This window comes from Typha angustifolia, chromosome 12 (genome assembly GCF_048772165.1).
Source record: "Typha angustifolia cultivar Huaian chromosome 12, ASM4877216v1, whole genome shotgun sequence".
NCBI classification, from domain to species: Eukaryota; Viridiplantae; Streptophyta; class Magnoliopsida; order Poales; family Typhaceae; genus Typha; species Typha angustifolia.
The window spans coordinates 9563917-9581874 of NC_133250.1; the positions used below are offsets into that span (position 1 = coordinate 9563917).

The window sequence follows — 17958 nt, forward strand, 5'->3', positions numbered from 1 at the left end:
GAAATCGTGCAGTTCTAAAGAGTGGTATGCGTACAAGTACGCATACAAACAAGAAAGACAAATTGACGTACAAGAGAACAAATTGATTTATTCCATGATGGTACAATTAAACGAGTACATGACACAGTAGTGCAACATAGAAATTTGAACACTGAACTACACCACCACCTCATTCCATGCTCCAAGACTTCCACAGATCAGAGAAACCAAGCTATCTAATTCACAAAGGCACAATGCTTCCTGATCTCACCCTGTGTGCCAGTAAGGACCTGAATGTTCCCCATCTTAACCATGGACACTGCAAAATCCCTAAAGAACTCAGTCTGGTCCCCAACGGCCTGGCGTTCGATGTAAGCTTTGCTCTCAGGATCCAGCATTAGGGTCTGGTCTGATGTGAAGAGTGACCTCCTCTTAGCAACTTGCTTGTAGAAGCCTGTGTCAAATGTCCTGAAGCTTCCAGGATCCATCTCTGCGAGAGTCTTTACATCGTTAGGCTTGCACTTGCTCATCAACCTTGGTAGATAGTTCTTGTCGAGCGACGGATCAGCCTTGCCCGACCGGTTAAAATTGTATAGACGATCCGAGAATGATGAGCAATGCGAGGTTCCTATAGTATGTCCACCTAGTTGCACAAGAAAATATAGCTATCACATTCTAATGCAACAGTGCAGCACCAAGAACATTTGTTACAAAATTTAAGTAGAATTTTGCTTTGGTTTCCAGTCTTTGATATGAGAAATAAGTAGAGTTCGAGACTAGTTATTACCTAAGAGAACAACTTGGTCCTTTGCATTTAAACCTTTAGGAATGAAGAACTGATTCAAATTCTGGATGGCGGTCAAGAAGGGTGGTGGAAGGTTGTTCAATGCTTCGGCGGCGACCGACCTAAATCCGTCCCGCCGGCCAGTCAATACATCCCAATTTGGTCCTTTAGTCTGAACAAAGTATAAATCATCATTCATCAAATATTTTCACTATTGAAAGTTAGATCACAAGTAGAACTTCTTACCAAAAAAACTACATCTCTAGCTACTATAGTTAAGATATCAGCACATGAAACAACCCCCGGACAAGCCTTCTCCAATTTCGCCTTAACGCCGTCGATCACTCCAAATCCTCGCAGCGAGAGATTCGGGATTGAATCTTTCTCAGCTGGATTGCCATTAGTAGCATTCAGCAAAACTGAACCATCACAACCCTGCACATATAGTTCTCAAGTCTTTAGAACAGCTTACTATGAAGCTACTAAAAATGCTGCAATACTTTGAGTTCTTGCATGACATACATTTACAAAGCAATCATGGAAATGCATCCTAAGTAGCGGGCCGGCGAGGCTTGGCGCGCGCGATATCACCTTCGTCGTCTCTTTTCGGATGATTTCTTCGACTTGAGGACATGTATACTGGTAGAAGCCAACCCTGAGGCCTTGCCCATAGGATGACACTGGAAGTAGCAGCACAAGAGCCAAAGGAAGAAATAACTTATACAGAGACATACTGGTAATATGCTTTGATATGTTTCAAGATGAACTAGTACTTGAAGAATGTTATATAGCAAGAGGATGGCCTTAGATTAGCAATTTGCAGGACAAAAGAGTTGACCTTTCAACCTACACAATAAGGATTGCCTGCAAATTAATGAAGGTTAATTGACGAGTAGTTCATATGATCATGTGCTTTGGCCAAGGAAGTCCAAATCATGCTTGTTCTTGAATCTTGGACTATTCTTTGATCAGCATGCATGATGCATGGTTTCCTCATGGTTCAAGGGATTGGGCAAATTTAAGCTACATCCATTGAGTCAATTATTTCTTTCCTCTTTCACATGTTTCTGAGAGAGATTAATCTTACTGATATCAATTTTATCATTGGTATCTCTGAAACTTCTCCATGTGAAATGGGCAACTTCTTCAAATTTAAGGGAATCAGTGAGTTTATAAGTTAAGCATAGCTTTCAAAAGACTTTAGTTTGCACCAATTAAGATTAACTTTTAAACTAGTAGAATTAAAGAAATAGTAAGCTACAAATTATGAACAACTGGATGCTAGCTATTATCCACCGCCTCTATCCTAGTTTTTAGCTGGAAACGTGGGCTAAGAAGTCCCCAAAACTTTCAATCTACGCACCATTGAGGCAAAATTGACCCAGATTTCAGCTTTGACTGCTTTAATTAGCCTAAATTGTCTGAGTTTAAGCCACCAGTTCACTCTTCTTGACGATTCTGATCTAAATTTCTCTCTTTCTTAAGGCTAAAACGCCTCACTAATATGTGAATTAATCACAAGATTGTCACATAATATATTTTTAATAAAAAATTAAGCATATAACTAATAAAAGAATATTTCAAAAGTTTTACCTAGCTAAGAAGTAATGTACCACAAAAAATAAATGAGAGATATGTGAAAATAAGCAATTATTCCTAAGTGTAATTAACTACATTTTTATTAAAAAAAAAACCTTTTATAGCTGCTGAAAATTGCTTTGTTACAACATAATTTGAAGAAAAAAAAAAAGAGTAGATTTGCAAATACGATGAAAATAAGGTGGTTATTTGCACCAAAAAAAAGCACTTATAAATGAAGGAATAAGTCAGGACTCTCAAGCTAAATTAAACACTTTTTAAGTTTTAATTGATAAATATTTGATTCTAAACGAATACATCGAGAATAAGACAGTATTAAGAGAAAAACACTTGCCTAATTATATGAGGTAAGATTAGGGGTGAGAACGGATCGGATAGTGCTTAACCCATATCCGGATCCGTATTTTTTAGTTCGGATACGGATTCGGATATGGATATTGGACGGATAGTAAAATTTAAAACCATATCCTAACTAAACGGATACGGATAATTTTCGGATAAAGGATCGGATCTTAAACGGATATTGATTAAATTTAAAATAATTACAATATTTTATTTAAATATAATTAACACAAAATGATTAAGAGTTTTACAACAAATAATTTTTTATATGTCAAATATATAAAATTAGAGAAATTAATCTCTATAAATAATATATAATGTATTATTAGTAATAATATTAATACTTACTATTTAAATAAGCAAACTAAAAACTGTAAATCATTTAAAAAAATATGCGGGTAAACGGATATCCGATATTCGTATCCGAATCCGAAAAATTTATCCGACCCGTATCCGAATCCGTATCCGAATTTTTTCAAAAATTCTATCCATATCCGAATCCGAATCTGAGTCGGATAGAAATTTTTTATCCGAATCCAATCCGAATCGGATCGAATAGCGGGTCGGGTCGGAGTTAATCCAACCCGTTTTCACCCCTAGGTAAGATCGAATCCATATCGGTGAGACTCAGGTAAATAACTTTAAGATTGATGCCCAAATAATTCTTAGGATTTGAATCCAATCCGATAATCACTAAAAAAATCATCAACCATGTATTTCATCCTCTAGTGTCAATCAAATGGCCAGTATTAATCAAGCTTGGACTGTCGATACAACGGTCTCACACGTACAAACTAAAAATTGGAATCTTGGATTTGGTTTCTCCTTAAGGGTTAATTACGAGAACGAGCCTTGAATAATACTTAGTTTTCATCGGGATCTCCTAAACTTTTTAAATTACCATGTTCCCGTTAAACTTTACTGAAATTTTGATGTCACCCTTTCATTAGTATTACATAAAAAAAATTGTACGAATTAGCTTCGTGACTGTTAATAAATTCCGAAATAACTTACATGTGCATTTCAATCAAATTAATAGAGATATAATTAGGATAATAAGAGATTTAAATACAACTTTATGTTGACCTTTTAATTAAATAAGGATAATTAGGATTGATTTATTTTCAATCCTAGCTCTACCTCCCCTTCACCATCACCTACGTTCCCTGAAAGAGCACCGAGATTGCTGCCGCTGACATCTCCTCCCTACCACCGGCTTGCGAGCACCAACCGACCCAAAAGAGTCGATCCCCACCTTCCCCTCCTACCCTTTCTTGCCTCACCGTCTATAGCACTTCTACACGCAGTGAGGGCGAGGGTCGAGGATGAGGGCAGGGCGGTGAGGGCAAGGGCGAAGACCAAGGGTAAGGGCTTGAGGGCGACGATGGTGAGGGTGAGGCAAGGGTAGTGAGGGCGGGGGTCGAGGGTGAGGACAGTGAAGGCAACGGTGGTGAGGGTGAGGGCGGTGAGGGCAAGTGGCTCGTGAAGGTCCTTGGCCACCGTGCGCCACCAAGAGGAAGTGCACTGATGACGAGGGCGAGTGGTTCGGGGAGAAGAAATGATAGTGGATTTGGTGGAGAAAGTGGATGGTTTGGAATTTAATTATTTTATTTTATTTTCTAGTTATATCTAAATTGATGACATCATTAACTTATTAGGGGTATAATTGTTCATTATGCATTTTTCATTATCGTTTTTCATTTTGCCCAAAAATTTAGGAGGAACATTATAATCTAAAAAAGTTTTCTCATGAAAATCGGGTATAGTTCAAGGGTGTCAAAGTAACCCAATTCGTAATGCATACCGATAGACATGATCATCGGGCGAGCCAGGTCGGGCTTTTTGGGCCAACTGGGTTTAAGTATTTGTTCACGGCCCGACCCACCAATCACTCGAGTCGGGCCGGGCCGGGCTAGAATAATCTAGCTTGTTACCGCCTGTCGGCCCGTAAGAGATCAGGTTAGCCGGTCGGGCTGGGCCGGCCTGACCCACCAATCACTCGGCTCAACCCATATTTTAGCTATTAGCTTATTTTAAAAGAAAAATATTTATGTTCCTCAATTTAAAAAATAATTAAAATTTTTTAAAGGTGTGCTTAAAAATAATGCAAAACGGTACAATACCAAAATATTTTTACTGTAACAGAACGAGCAAAGTAATGTAGCAGAACAGGCAAAGTACTATAGTAGATGGGCGGGCTAATGCAGCAGATCGGCGAGCTACTATAGCAGAACGGGCAAGCCTAGTTGCGGGCCAAACGGGCGGGCTTTTGGGCCGAGTCGAGTGGGCAAAGAGTTGGCCCGTGTCGCCCATGGGTAGTTCGGGCTCGGGCCGGGCCGGGAACGGACGAGCTGGGCCGTTTGATCAAATCTACCGACAATAATCGAGATTAATCTTTGAGATTTGAGTCCTGTCGATTTAGATGATATGCTTTCAATGTTAGTTTTTTTAAGAGTCCGGCACACTTTGAATCAGTTATTTGTATAAAAATTTTAAAACTATTAAAATAACTATTAAATATTAATGAGAAAAATTCATAGAAAGTCCTTTTCCGATTTAGTGATTTATTTATATTAGGAGTCGTCGATTTGATCAGCAATTCTCCTGATAAGGCAAAATATACCTAGTTTTGTATTTAAAAGTTAAGATAAGTCTCTTTTATGGTATAAATAGATAGAGATAGATGAGACAGAACCATATCTGGTTTTCTGCCTTCTCTCTCCCCGGTTTTAGCCATGGGCGATCGTGACTGGTCCGATCTCCCAAAGGATCTTCTCGTCCTCGCCTTCCAACGCCTCAAGATCCCCGACCTCCTCCAGTCCGCCGCCGTCTCCTCCTCTTGGTGCTCCGCCGCCGACGAGATTCGCCGCCTTCGCTTCCCTCTCCCCCCCGGCGCTCCCTTGCTGTTGATCTCCGGCGACTGCGGCTACGGCAAAGGCAAAGGCAAAGGCAAAGAGAAAGATGACGTCGCCGCCGCCAAATTGTACAGCCTCTCCGAGGACAAGACCTACACCGTCCACCTTCCTTACCCTCCGATCCGCTTCCGGACCTGCATCGGGTCCTCCCACGGCTGGCTCATCACCGCCGACGACAATTACGACCTCCACCTCCTGAACCCGATCACCGGCTCCCAGATTGAGCTCCCTTGCTTGTCCATCTTCGATCATCTCATGCCCGAATTCGGGCCCCGCCGCGAGATGAAGTACAGCGTAGGTGGCCTTCGAATATATATGGAAGATTATCCGAAAAACGAAAGGCCGGCAATGCTATGCAGCTTCCTCTACCAGAAGGCGGTGTTATCGTCGAGCCCGTCAGAAGGGAACGACTACACCGTCATGCTCATCCACGACCCTCACGGATCGCTCTCTTTCCTGAGAGCAGGCGACAACCAATGGACTAGGCTTCCGCAAGATGGGATCTTTGACCAGTACCGCGATTGTATCTACTTCCGAAGCTGTTTCTATGCGTTGACAATGCCAGGCGCCGTCAAGATATGGGACCTCAACGGGCCATCGCCCGTGTCCAAGATCGTCATGCCGGTGCCGCAGCAGATGATGGAGGTCGTGAAGGGGTTCTCCTCTTCGGACTTCCAGTACAAGTATTTGGTACATTCTCCCCAGGGCGAGCTCCTGCAAGTCTGGAGGGAGAAAAAAGACAAATCTTTCGTCAGGGTATTCTTGATGGATCTCGACCGCCAGATGTACGTTGAGGTGCCGAGGTCAGGCGGCTATACGTTGCTCCTTGGTGGCAATCATGGCATGTGCATCTCTACCAAGGAGTTGCCTGGGTTCAGGAAGAACTGCGTGTATATAACCGACGATGCTTGGGTGATGAACGATAAAATAGATGAGAGGTGCGATGTTTCTGTTTACAACTTGGAAAATGGAAGAATCGAGCCTATCTGTCCTGCTGATCTGCAGCTAGAGTGGCCGCCTCCGATCTGGGTGACACCAAGTCTTACGTAAATGCTAACTAGTTTCATGATACAAGTGAAATAGTATATATATATTGCAGGACAGATTGATTGAAACTAGTAAGAAAATATAACCAAGTTTTTTTCTTCGTGTTTTAGATTATTAATATTTGTTTTTCAATTCTACTTAGTTTCATATTGTCTTGTTTTGATACGAACAAGGCCTTTTTCACGTTTAGTAACAGAGTGAAATAGGAATAACAAAGCCTAACTTATTATTACTAAATTGAGAGTAATATTGTAGGAATAACTATTCCTTATCATGTTTACATAATATTTTGGATTATGTTTGAAGTACAAAAAGGAAAAATTACTAAAATATCCGATGATATATTTGGTAAATAAATTAATATTTTTTTTTATATACAATGCTTAGAGTTATGCAATTTAGAGAGATGCAATCCTTAGTCGAGGAGATAAATATATAATACAATGCAATTTAAGATAGATATACAATACTTGAATGGAGATAAATATGCAATATAATATAATTTGAATATATTTTAATTTTATAAAATATTAGTTTATTAATACTTATATTTTTATATATTTAATCCTACATTTTATATCTAAAAATAATGTTCTATTACTATAAATATTTTAATATTTTTAATATTGTTTTATTTTATAGTAAAAAATAATAAAATTTTATTTTCAAAAATTTACACTTTCATATCTTTTAGTTTAGCTTAAAATTTGAGATTAATAATCTTATATTATTATTTTTCCAAAAAAATTTATTTTATTATTTTAAAGAAAGAAAATTTTAATTAAGTTAATACATAATTAAAATAGTAAATATATTAATTATCTATGTTGTCAAGCGCTATCCACACGATGGCGCACGCTGCATTACGACGTATGTCCAACATACTACTCTGGGGACATCCACCGTTCTGCAACCCAGGGTTCGAAAGGTATGTGAGGTGTTACGTTCTGAGGAGCTCGGCCAAGGGGGCAAAAAATGAGTTTTTTTTAATCCTATCTTCGCGGTGATAATGTTTAAGTCTGCATGGTATAAGCTATTGCTGTTTTCAACATTAAGCTGCAAAATTGAAAAGCTTCCAGATTTGTTTTTATGTTTTTTTTTTCCAATAGTCCAATACTTCCTTTCTTTTTCCGCATTATACCTTGTTGAGCTCTGTACTCCTGTGTGACTTACTATTTGACTGCCTAAATGTGGTGGGATATTCTCATGAGTGTGTTATGTTATTTGGTGATGAAAATGATGTTGAGTGCTGTCTGCTTAAATGTCTGAAGTGATGAAAATGATGTTTGGCAGAATCTTCAGCTTTGAGATCAAATTCTGTGTATTCTTGAACAGAGCAAATTATGGCATTGTAATGACACTACTTAAACTTACTGCTATCCTAATGCTTGCTACCATTAAAGCTTTAAGCCTTATGGGCAAATTTACAATAAAAGAAAATCAAGAAATCCTACCCTAAATACTAATGATGGAAAGATCAGAGTTCAGCAGCACTGCCTAAAAAGATTATTATTATGTCCTAATGCAAGTAGTAGAATGCCACAGGATTTTGTGATTAGATATCCTCCCTATAACAAGATTGTGCTACATAGACATGGCCCCAACTATCTCACACTCCAATTTCTCCATTAATCTAATGATGCAGTGCCTTCTTCAGATGGTTTGCTGTGATTTGAGACTCATTCCAGTATGTGGGGGACTTGGGGTGGGTGGATTGCATCAAAACATGCACATAGATTGCATTAAATTATTAATCTTTGTTGGATATGGTGATCATGGCAGCAGGGATTTTATGTTGCCATATCACTTTTAAGTGAATCAGGAAGGCATGTTAGGCACATGACAGAGAGATACCAACTATTATATTTGCATCCCATAGCCTTTAATTAATATAAAAGAATTGAAAGATAATAAATAGATCAAGAAAGCAGTACCTTTGCTGGAAGAAGATAATGTTTGCTGTTGCTCTAATTCTTTTTTGTCAATCTGAATATTACCATCAAAATTATACTTAAAAAAAACAGTGTATCTTCACAAAATCTTTTTTTTGTTGTTGTGAGATTGTTCTTTATTTAATTTATTAAATTGTTGGAAAATGGAAAAGGACTATTTTTATTGTATTTTTTCCCTTTTTTAAAAAAAAAAAACTGTGACAGGACAGACCAGCTCAATCATATTGAACTGCCAGAACAGAGGGATCTAATCTTAAACTAAGACTTCTCTTATATTCAGTTAAGAGTGGATCTTAATCCACATGTAAGCAGGTACATTACCACTTATAAACTAGCTTCATTAACTTATATATATAACTTATCAACAACTTATATATAGCTTTAGAATATAATAATTTGCCATCCTAGCTTTTACCCTTTATAGTATGCAAATAATTTTTTATATATTCTTATATTAACTTGAAAATCTTTCATTGGATTAACTCTGAAGCTTAACTTTTAACTCAAAACTACTGAGAAAATTTTCACAAGGCAAGGCAAGGCAAATGACAGTTCACAAGATCCAGTTAATCTTTACCTCATGCACTAAATGATTCTGATATCTCACATACTAGAAGCTGAATACTTTTTAAGCCTCTGCAAGTTCTCCCGAGTATCACCTTCTTATAATATAAACTGTTAGTTGTTGGTTGCCACCTCTCCTCCTCCTCTCTCTACGTCCATATAAGACCAATTCTTTTTTGTTCTTTTTTGTTCTACTATACTTGTATAAGTTGACACAAGGCTCATTTCTTTAGAAGTTTAGGCCTATACCATGGGAAGGATGGAAAGAGATGGAGTTGTTGGTTTGGAGGAAGTTTTTTGTTGTTGAATACCTACAACTCCATAAAGGTCTGCTCTCCAATACTTTTTCTTGTACACCATCATCCAACTTTAAGAGCATTGACCTTCTATTCCTGTAGACATGGCTGATAACATTTGGTACTAACCTTTTTCAAAATGGGTAAAAAGGTTAATAGCCTCAATGTCTTCTTCTCTAATTGATGTTTTCCTTTCCTTTATGTGTGTTAAGGAATTGTTGGTCTGGAGGACCTCATCCAATGGCAACCAAGATGAAGGGGATCATCAAGGGATTCAAGTTCATCTCTCAAATGTTTGGTAAACAGTTTATGTTTATGTGCAATGTTCATCTCTCATATTGCAAGTTTTTAACCGATGATCAGCATGAATTTAGTTAGTAAATTTAGCTTGTTTTGTTTGGATCTTGGCTTGCAGTGTACAAGGAGCATGAGATGGAAATTGGGTATCCTACTGATGTGAAGCATGTGGCACACATTGGTTGGGATAGCCCATCTGAGAATGCACCTACTTGGGTAAAGACATCATTGCTTTAAAACTTACAAAAGTTTTGAGTCCATTATCTTCTTAGTTTTACTGACATACTTTTGTTTTGCAGATGAATGAATTCAAGACAACACCAGAGTTCTCTTCTGCCTCCCTTAGCAATTTGGGTCAGTCTAGAGAGACATCTTGGGCTTCTCAAGGTATATATATATATATTATCTCTCTCTCTCTCTCTCTCTCTCTCTCTCTCTCTCTCTCTCTCTCTCTCTCTCTCTCTGTGTCTGTGCATTACTTGATCACTTATTGAAATTAGCAATCAGCCACCACAAAAGGTTAAAAAAGGTGGGAGTTTGGATAGACTAATTGATAGATTCTTGTCCTTAGACCTTTCTACTATAATCTAAAGAGGATTATATCACAAAAATATCACCATGGACTAGCAAACATGCTATATCTTTCCATGCCCTTTTGTCTGTTTTTTGTACAGAAGTACAAAATCTAAGTTATGGGCCATGGACTAGCAAACATGCCGTATCTTTCCATGCTCTTTTGTCTGTTTCTTGTACAAAAGTACAAAATCTAAGTTATGGGCCACCAAGTATTGATTATTTGGTTGGTAGTGAGCTGTTCCATGCCTTAATAACAATCGACAAAAAATTCCAATGTTGTCTTCTTAAAATGACATAATCCCTACCAACGACGAATCAAGAAATTAGACCTTTGTTCTGATGTTTAATAACCATTTAGTCTGGTATTTAAATATTTTAACCATTCTAATATCTGTCAGTACTGTTATTATCTTGTCTCATTGAGAAATTCTTTGTGTATATTCTTGTTCTAGAATAAGTATTCATACCGCTAAAGTTATTAATGTTATGTACTATTTTGGTTTGAGGCTACAACCCAAACTTGATTAGTTAGTCTTATTTCTTAGTCTTAATTTTTGAAGAGTAAACTTGATTAGATATGAAAAAGATAAAAATATATTTGGTTACTGAACCAATTCAGAAGAGTCCCTAATCTCATTGATTGGTAACATAAATACATAATACTACTTGGGGCCAATGAATTTCTCATATTTATAATGTCGATGCCTTGGACTGTGGATTTAGTTATGGCCAAGCATAAAGAAAAAGAAAAAGTTTGACAACAATGAGCTGTTAGTAACTGGATTATTGAATTCTTTTATAGGTCAGAATATGATTAAAACCATAGCAATAAGTGGCCGTTGATGGCTCCACAGTTATCTTCTAACAGTGTCATGGGAGGATGTTAGAGTATTATTTATTTGAATTCTAGTCTCCAATTGAAGTATGTATGTGGCCATCACTACTTTCTTTTCTGAAATTTGATAACTCTAGGTGGTACTACTTTCTTTTCTTGTTTTCTTTCTACTTAGTCTTCAGAACTTTTCGTATCCTTTTCGCATGTATGTGTTCATAATTCACATTCTTTGGTTACTGTTGGATTAACAGATTTTGATCAGCGTAGAGATATATCACCATTCGGAATCTTCCCGGAGAACTCTGGCTCAGAGGCATCCCCTTGCCCCGACATACCGAAAGCCCCGAAGAAGACTAGAAGGAAGAAATGCAAGACTTCTTCACCGACGTCGTCAAACAGATCATCGAGATCATCAAAGTCAAGAACTTCATTTGCAACTGCACCTGAAGATGTCAATGAAATGCCAAGCGAGATTCGGATTGTCTAGGGATGTTGCAAGTGATTTTTATTTTTATTTTTTTTTACATTGTTTGGAATCTAGTTGAAAGAAAGAAGAGTGTATTGTAAAAAAAAGTTCAAAGGTTTGTCATCAGTTTATTCTTAAGAAATTTAGCTATTGTTTTATTCTTTATCAACTTTAAGAATGTTACACTCTTGTACATGTTCCTGCATGCTACTGCTTGTTTTTGTTCTTCTTCTATTTAGATACGGTAGGTTAGTAAGCTAAATCATCTGCAAAGAATTATGTAATGTTCATGTCCCAGACCTTCAATATCCAAAAAGGAGTCTTGAAATTAGATTCTTTCTTCTTCTTTTCTTCTTGAGAAAGATTGGGGATTAAACCCAATTAAAATTCATTTAGATAATGAAAAGTATCAAGCACATAGATTACTTATTAAGAAGAGAGTTGAAAACAATAATGTCAGTTTTGCAATTCAGAGGGTAGAAGCAGCTTCTTTTCTGCCAGAAAACCTTGAAATTAAGATTCTATTCTGTAAATTTGTGTGCTTTCTCAACAGAACTGAGTATTTTCTTGATAGAAACATCTCTTCCAAACAATACTTAATCTGTGCATCAAGTAGAGGTAGTCAACTGCGCAGTTTAAGCAATATCGATCATTATGGAGATTTACATAACAACTGACAACCAAACCATCTTTCATCAATCTCAATGTGTATCAAACCTCCCTTGCCTACAGTAAAATTTAGTAGAAATTGCTTAATTCGTGTGATGCAGAGATAATTTATCGTATGCATGCTCAGAACTCCGTGTTTACTTCTGAACTATAATCTGAAGAACAAGATATGAATGATCCAGAGGCGCCAAGCTAAGTATAAATTTGGTCAGCTGAGAGCAAAGGTAGCAAAGGAAGATGAATTGCAAGAAGAAACTATTCTTTTATGGATCCTCTTCTCAGGCCTGAGCCAGTGATCCCAAATCATGTCTTGGTGCTACTGTGCCTTGCTACATAGCTGGAAATGGCAAAATGGGCATCATGATCTAATGATGGTGTCATGGTAATTGGGTCATCATGACTAAAAATTTATAGCATCATGCAACTCTAGTTGATGGCAGCTGAGATTATCTTTTCAAGTCATGGAAATAACCAGACGAATAGAGTAACGCGGAATTGAGATGTTATTTTTATCAATGAGTGACAAATTATAGGAAGCTGAGATTATTATTTTTTTCTTTTCTTTTTTATTTGGGTGAGAATATAGCCTTATTGTTATTAATATGATCACTATGTCTCTCCTATCAACTTGTAAATTACTTATTGGGTATTTTAATCAAGCAATGAACCCTACCTACTTCAGCAGGATATTTCCAATTGTGCGAAAAATGTCTCTGTCATGAAGAATTCTTTCTTTCTTGACAGCCTTTGGTCAATGGTGGGAGGGAAGTTTTTTTATAAGAAGCAATATCAGATCAACAACTGAATTCCACTAAAGAGAAAAAGTATTGTGGCTCCATGATCATAACCACCAGAACAAAATCAAGATTGCATTCCTCTCATATCAACATCAAGAGTTCCATCCTCGCGATGGAGATAAAATATACAATTTGTTTCTGTAGATGCGATTTTATAACTATGTCCTCAATATTTAATGCCAAGCATGTCTGCTGATCTAAATCCAGTGTATCCTATAGACTGCTTCTGCTAAATGGATAAGCATGAGATTACAAGAATCAGGAGGTTTTAAATTTTCCAAATTTTGGATTAGATGTGTTTTCTCAATGTCTGCGGCATTTGAGAAGAAATTAATGTGAACAATTGTTTTTATTGACCAAATATAGCACAAACAAATCTGATGTATTATTCAGTAACTATATGAAACTTCGAAGAACAGCACCACTTTATTTTTATGGTGGATTGCCATGATACCAATCACAGACGAATACTTCTACTAACAAGATTTTGATGGACTTTTATATCACCTAAATGCCCTTTCCAGTTATTGTAAGAATTATACTAACAAAACCACAATGTTATCATATCTTGACCTGCAAGGAACTCTATAAAAGCAAGACTCTCTAGTTATTATAAGAATTATACTAACAAAACCTCAATTTTTTGTGCATTTCATAATCATTATTAATATGGATATATCCATGTATGTATATCCAAAAAGTCCAAAAAGATATTATTGAATGAAACATAATCTTGGTGGCTGTAGCATTTTTCGCTCACATATCCAATGATGTTATTCTATTGTTCCTTTGTATTAAGATATTCTGTACAAGCAATTAGATAACTTATCATTGTATGAATTTGAAAAAAAAAAATACTAATAATAAATGAGGGAAGAGTTCTATAAGTATGTTATTTCTAACAATCATACTGTAGCAAAGTATGGTGAGAAGTCACTCCTCGTGCCTCTGTTCTAGATGGAATCTCATATATTTTTCTAAACTTCTTCATATCTTATTTATGGTCTCTAGTCTTTTTAGCTCTCATAATTTAAACCACCAATCATTCTGATATTTATTTGATCTCTTTGTTTAAGTAGAGGTTGTTGTGGAATACAATGACATCTACTTAGTGGATTAATAAACTCTGAAGTGTTTACTTTTTGTTAAACCATTGGCAGAAGTTTCTTCTAGTGGATAATGACGGCAAAACATGCTACGTTTGTGTGTTTCATAGAACTCCAAATTCATATTTTAGCATCAATTTCATAACAAGGGTACAAGCACTGGTCCCCTCATTAGTATTTTGAGCTAACAAGTTGACTTCAATAGATTAATGATGGTGCATTATTGAGCATAAGCATGGATTATGAGACGAAAGGAGGAAGATATATAACTAGTAAGAAAAATATACCACTTCTATGAAAAATTCTTGTGCCATGTTACTAAATTTAAACAAAGCTTAGAATACACTGATGCAAATAACTAGAAACTTATACTACAGTCAGTAGCTAAATGATCATCTGAAAATTCTACATTACATGTGATGTACTTAACTCTTTGAGCAAGCTCACTGCGCTAGTACAATGTGATTTGCGATTAGTTTCAAGGCATTGAGATCCAAGGCTTCACCGATCGCCGTTGTATTTCCAATATGAGGTTCTAATCGACATTATATTAAATTCTATTGGGAAGCAGTCAAGAGTGGATAATGACAGAGTTGGCAGACTATATCTACCATCTGACTAATTCTATACATTCAATATGTACCTTTCCAATTTGTTCTATAAAATCTCAAGATATCCGTCATATAATTTGTCGAGATTTTAATATAAATTGTTGTTATTCTACATCATGGATGACTTCATTGGGTTGTCGATTAAGTCTTATGATCACAATTCGCAGTCATTTTGTTCTCAACTAATTCTTTCGCTCTCGCATATCGGTAGGGTCTCTCTTTCCACCTACTTTCCTTCATATAATTCTATGTTGCAAGTTCTGCAAGTGGTTCATAAAAATATTCTGCAGATCCCATTGCAGCACAATATAAAAGTTCCAGACAATTTAATTACTTCACAGGCTGACTATTTTATAGAGTATATATGCAATAGCATTATAATATGTAGATCTCAAGGTACCTAGGTTATCTATGCAAAGAAGAAGAAAAAAAGTAATTTTATTGTCCAATTGATCATGTGGACATGTGAAGGAATCAAACTTGGATCTTGTGAAGAATGTATTATGCATGATAGGACTGGAAATCTAAAAAGTTGATAGCATTCCTCATCACATAAAGAGCATCCCATGAACTGTTCTCCTATCCACATCCACAGAAACCTACAGAGGAGATCCACTGTGGAGTAACAAGCACATGCTCAGAGATCAATTAGGGCAGTGAATACAGCTCATATGGAAACTTTGATGACCACCTTGACATTTAATATTCCTATCCTTCAATAAGCCATGTTAATGGATTCTTTAATCCACCTTCACTTCTCTTGTAGCCAGTCAGAGTGGTTTTGCAAGTACAAGATTAACCATGTACTAAGTATCAGTTTAAATTTGATTAGACTGATCCAGTACAATAATTAAAGAAAATTAAGCATTTTTAATTTGGTTCATGTGCTCTATCAAATTGTGCTGTATATACTCTCACACCATCTTTATCAAATATGCATACCTTTTTCTGAATGTATGATTCAAGAAAAAAGTTACATATATATATATATATATATACATGCATACACATATATATTCTATATATATTTGCATAACTTACATTAGCAAGTAACAAGTAATACTCTTCATTTATTTTTATTTTTCCTTCATCCCTGCCTTGTGATATACATAGTAAGATTGAAACTACTAACGAGTCGAAGATCTTGGTATATAGTCTAGCTCTTAACATTCTTCTGTTAAACAAATTTAATCTCCTCAATACTTTGAAAAGTATTTGCTTTGTTGGTTCTCACTTCCATTTTGTGACAAGAAGGGACCATTGAACAAGTAATTACCTGTACAACATAATAGTTATCAGCTAATACATAGATTGATATTGGACCTAATGAAAAGCCAGTCCTCACACTCGATGGCCCTCATTGAAGAAAAAAGAAAAGGAGAAAGAGAGGAGAGAGAGAGTGTGTGTGTGTGATTGAGAGAAAGACTATACTTAATGGAAATTATCCAAGATAATTTAACAACATGGACACAGGAACCAAGCAAAGTCCCCTCTTCCTCAGCTCATTACACTCATATATCTTCTCATTGCCACTCACTTCATGGATCTCATGGATTGCAAGGTCTCCATAATTCTCTCTCGGGGCATGTTTCTCCTGGAAAACAAATATAGGGAAACATCTCATTTAAATCTAGATTTAAACAACTAAGTGATAAAAGAAGCATCTATCAAACTGACAGACCTACCTGTGAATCATCTCTTCTATCTTTTTTCTTCTTTGGGATCACATCAAAGTGGTAAAATTCACTTACCTATTAAACCAACCAAGTATCTTATAACCAAACCATATAAAAAGCACTCATCTGAATCAAAATGAGATATAGGGAGATGTGGGTTTTCTAACCTTGAGGCCATTAGCTGCAGAACTAGCAGTATCTTCCAAGGATTCATCATCAAGAAACCTCCTTCCTTTCCTCTTCTTACAAACCTTCGATAGCTTAACGGCTCCCGGGGTCTTCCATTCAACGTATGAGGCGTCGCCGGAGACCATAGAAGATCTATCACCACCAGTACAAGTAGAAGAAGACCAACCACTTGAAGTAGCTTCCTTCTTCTCTGATGCCAAGAAGTCATCAATGTAGAGAGACCAGCCACTGTTCTCAGAAGCAGCTGTTTGTTCCTCAGAGAAAAAGGAGTTATCCATGGATGAGGAGTGTGAGTTCTCCATTGGAAAGGATTGCTGGCTCTTTTTCTTTTCTTTCCCCCTTGAAAGAAGCCTAAGAGGGTGTTATTTATACTATAAGGAATGGAAAATAAATGAAAGGAATCATATGACAGTTAGGATATAACAACTGTGTGGGGGCAGAGAGACAGAGAGAGAACTTCTGACCTCAGAATTGATGAAACTTTCAAACATCATCATCATCTCTCTCTCTCTCTCTCTCTCTAACCCATGAAGAGGTATCATCTGATTTAGTCTTTAGAATTATGCAAGTGTTATGTAAATATCTAAGTTTAACTTTTCTTTTTCTTTTTTTTGTTTGTGGATATCGTTCCAAAAGTTACTTATTTGCATGTATAATTATCCATTTTCATAAGTTTTTTTCAATTGGAATTGTTTTAATTTAATAATATAAAAATTCTAGTAACCAAATATAGGCAAAAAGAATAAAACTATTAGGGCTCTCTTTTTAACTATTAAATCGGTTGGATTTTAAATGTTGATCATCAAAAGTAACTTGAACTCTGTATACATAAAAAACCAAAAAATGTGCAAGAATATTTTAGTAATTAAACTCCAACCCTCCGTTAAGATCTCTTTATCTCTTACTATTAACACGCTGGACTAAATATAAATACAAGAATTATTTAAGGAGTTACTATGGCATTATAGTAAGGTCTTAGGTTTAAATCCTATCGACTCATTTGTTGTTTAAGTCGAATCTAGTTTTTGTATCTATCAAAATATATTTTTTAAAACAAAATAAATAACAGTGTTAGAATATAATAAATAAGATTAGCCGTTTCTCTAATAACTTTAAGGTCGTAATATGAGGTGCTTGTATTAATCATTTTCCAACTTTGTCAGATAAATAAAGAAAAAGAAGAGCAGGAGAAACAGATGTTGTTTAAGCCTCTATTTTCCATTGAGTTCAAATTATGAAAGACACTGCAACGGCAAGC

At 36.2% G+C, this 17958-nt stretch overlaps 3 protein-coding genes across 3 annotated transcripts; 1 reads left to right on the forward strand and 2 right to left on the reverse strand.

The window, feature by feature from the left end:
• Window positions 1-68: 68 nt before the first annotated feature.
• On the reverse strand, window positions 69-1515 carry LOC140772362 (peroxidase 1-like). Its single transcript, XM_073114396.1, has 4 exons — window positions 1286-1515; window positions 1010-1198; window positions 767-935; window positions 69-622 (listed from the first exon to the last, which is right to left on the reverse strand). Exons 1-4 carry the CDS (start codon window positions 1493-1495, stop codon window positions 216-218), a joined length of 975 nt encoding a protein of 324 aa, XP_072970497.1. The 5' UTR covers window positions 1496-1515; the 3' UTR covers window positions 69-215.
• A 3910-nt stretch (window positions 1516-5425) lies between these two features.
• Window positions 5426-6702, forward strand: LOC140772488 (probable F-box protein At4g22165). The gene has a single exon (XM_073114577.1). It carries the CDS (start codon window positions 5440-5442, stop codon window positions 6667-6669), a length of 1230 nt encoding a protein of 409 aa, XP_072970678.1. The 5' UTR covers window positions 5426-5439; the 3' UTR covers window positions 6670-6702.
• Window positions 6703-16062: 9360 nt separating this feature from the next.
• On the reverse strand, window positions 16063-17022 carry LOC140772463 (vascular-related unknown protein 1-like). Its single transcript, XM_073114546.1, has 3 exons — window positions 16679-17022; window positions 16521-16586; window positions 16063-16429 (listed from the first exon to the last, which is right to left on the reverse strand). Exons 1-3 carry the CDS (start codon window positions 17000-17002, stop codon window positions 16277-16279), a joined length of 543 nt encoding a protein of 180 aa, XP_072970647.1. The 5' UTR covers window positions 17003-17022; the 3' UTR covers window positions 16063-16276.
• Between the last annotated feature and the right edge of the window lie 936 nt (window positions 17023-17958).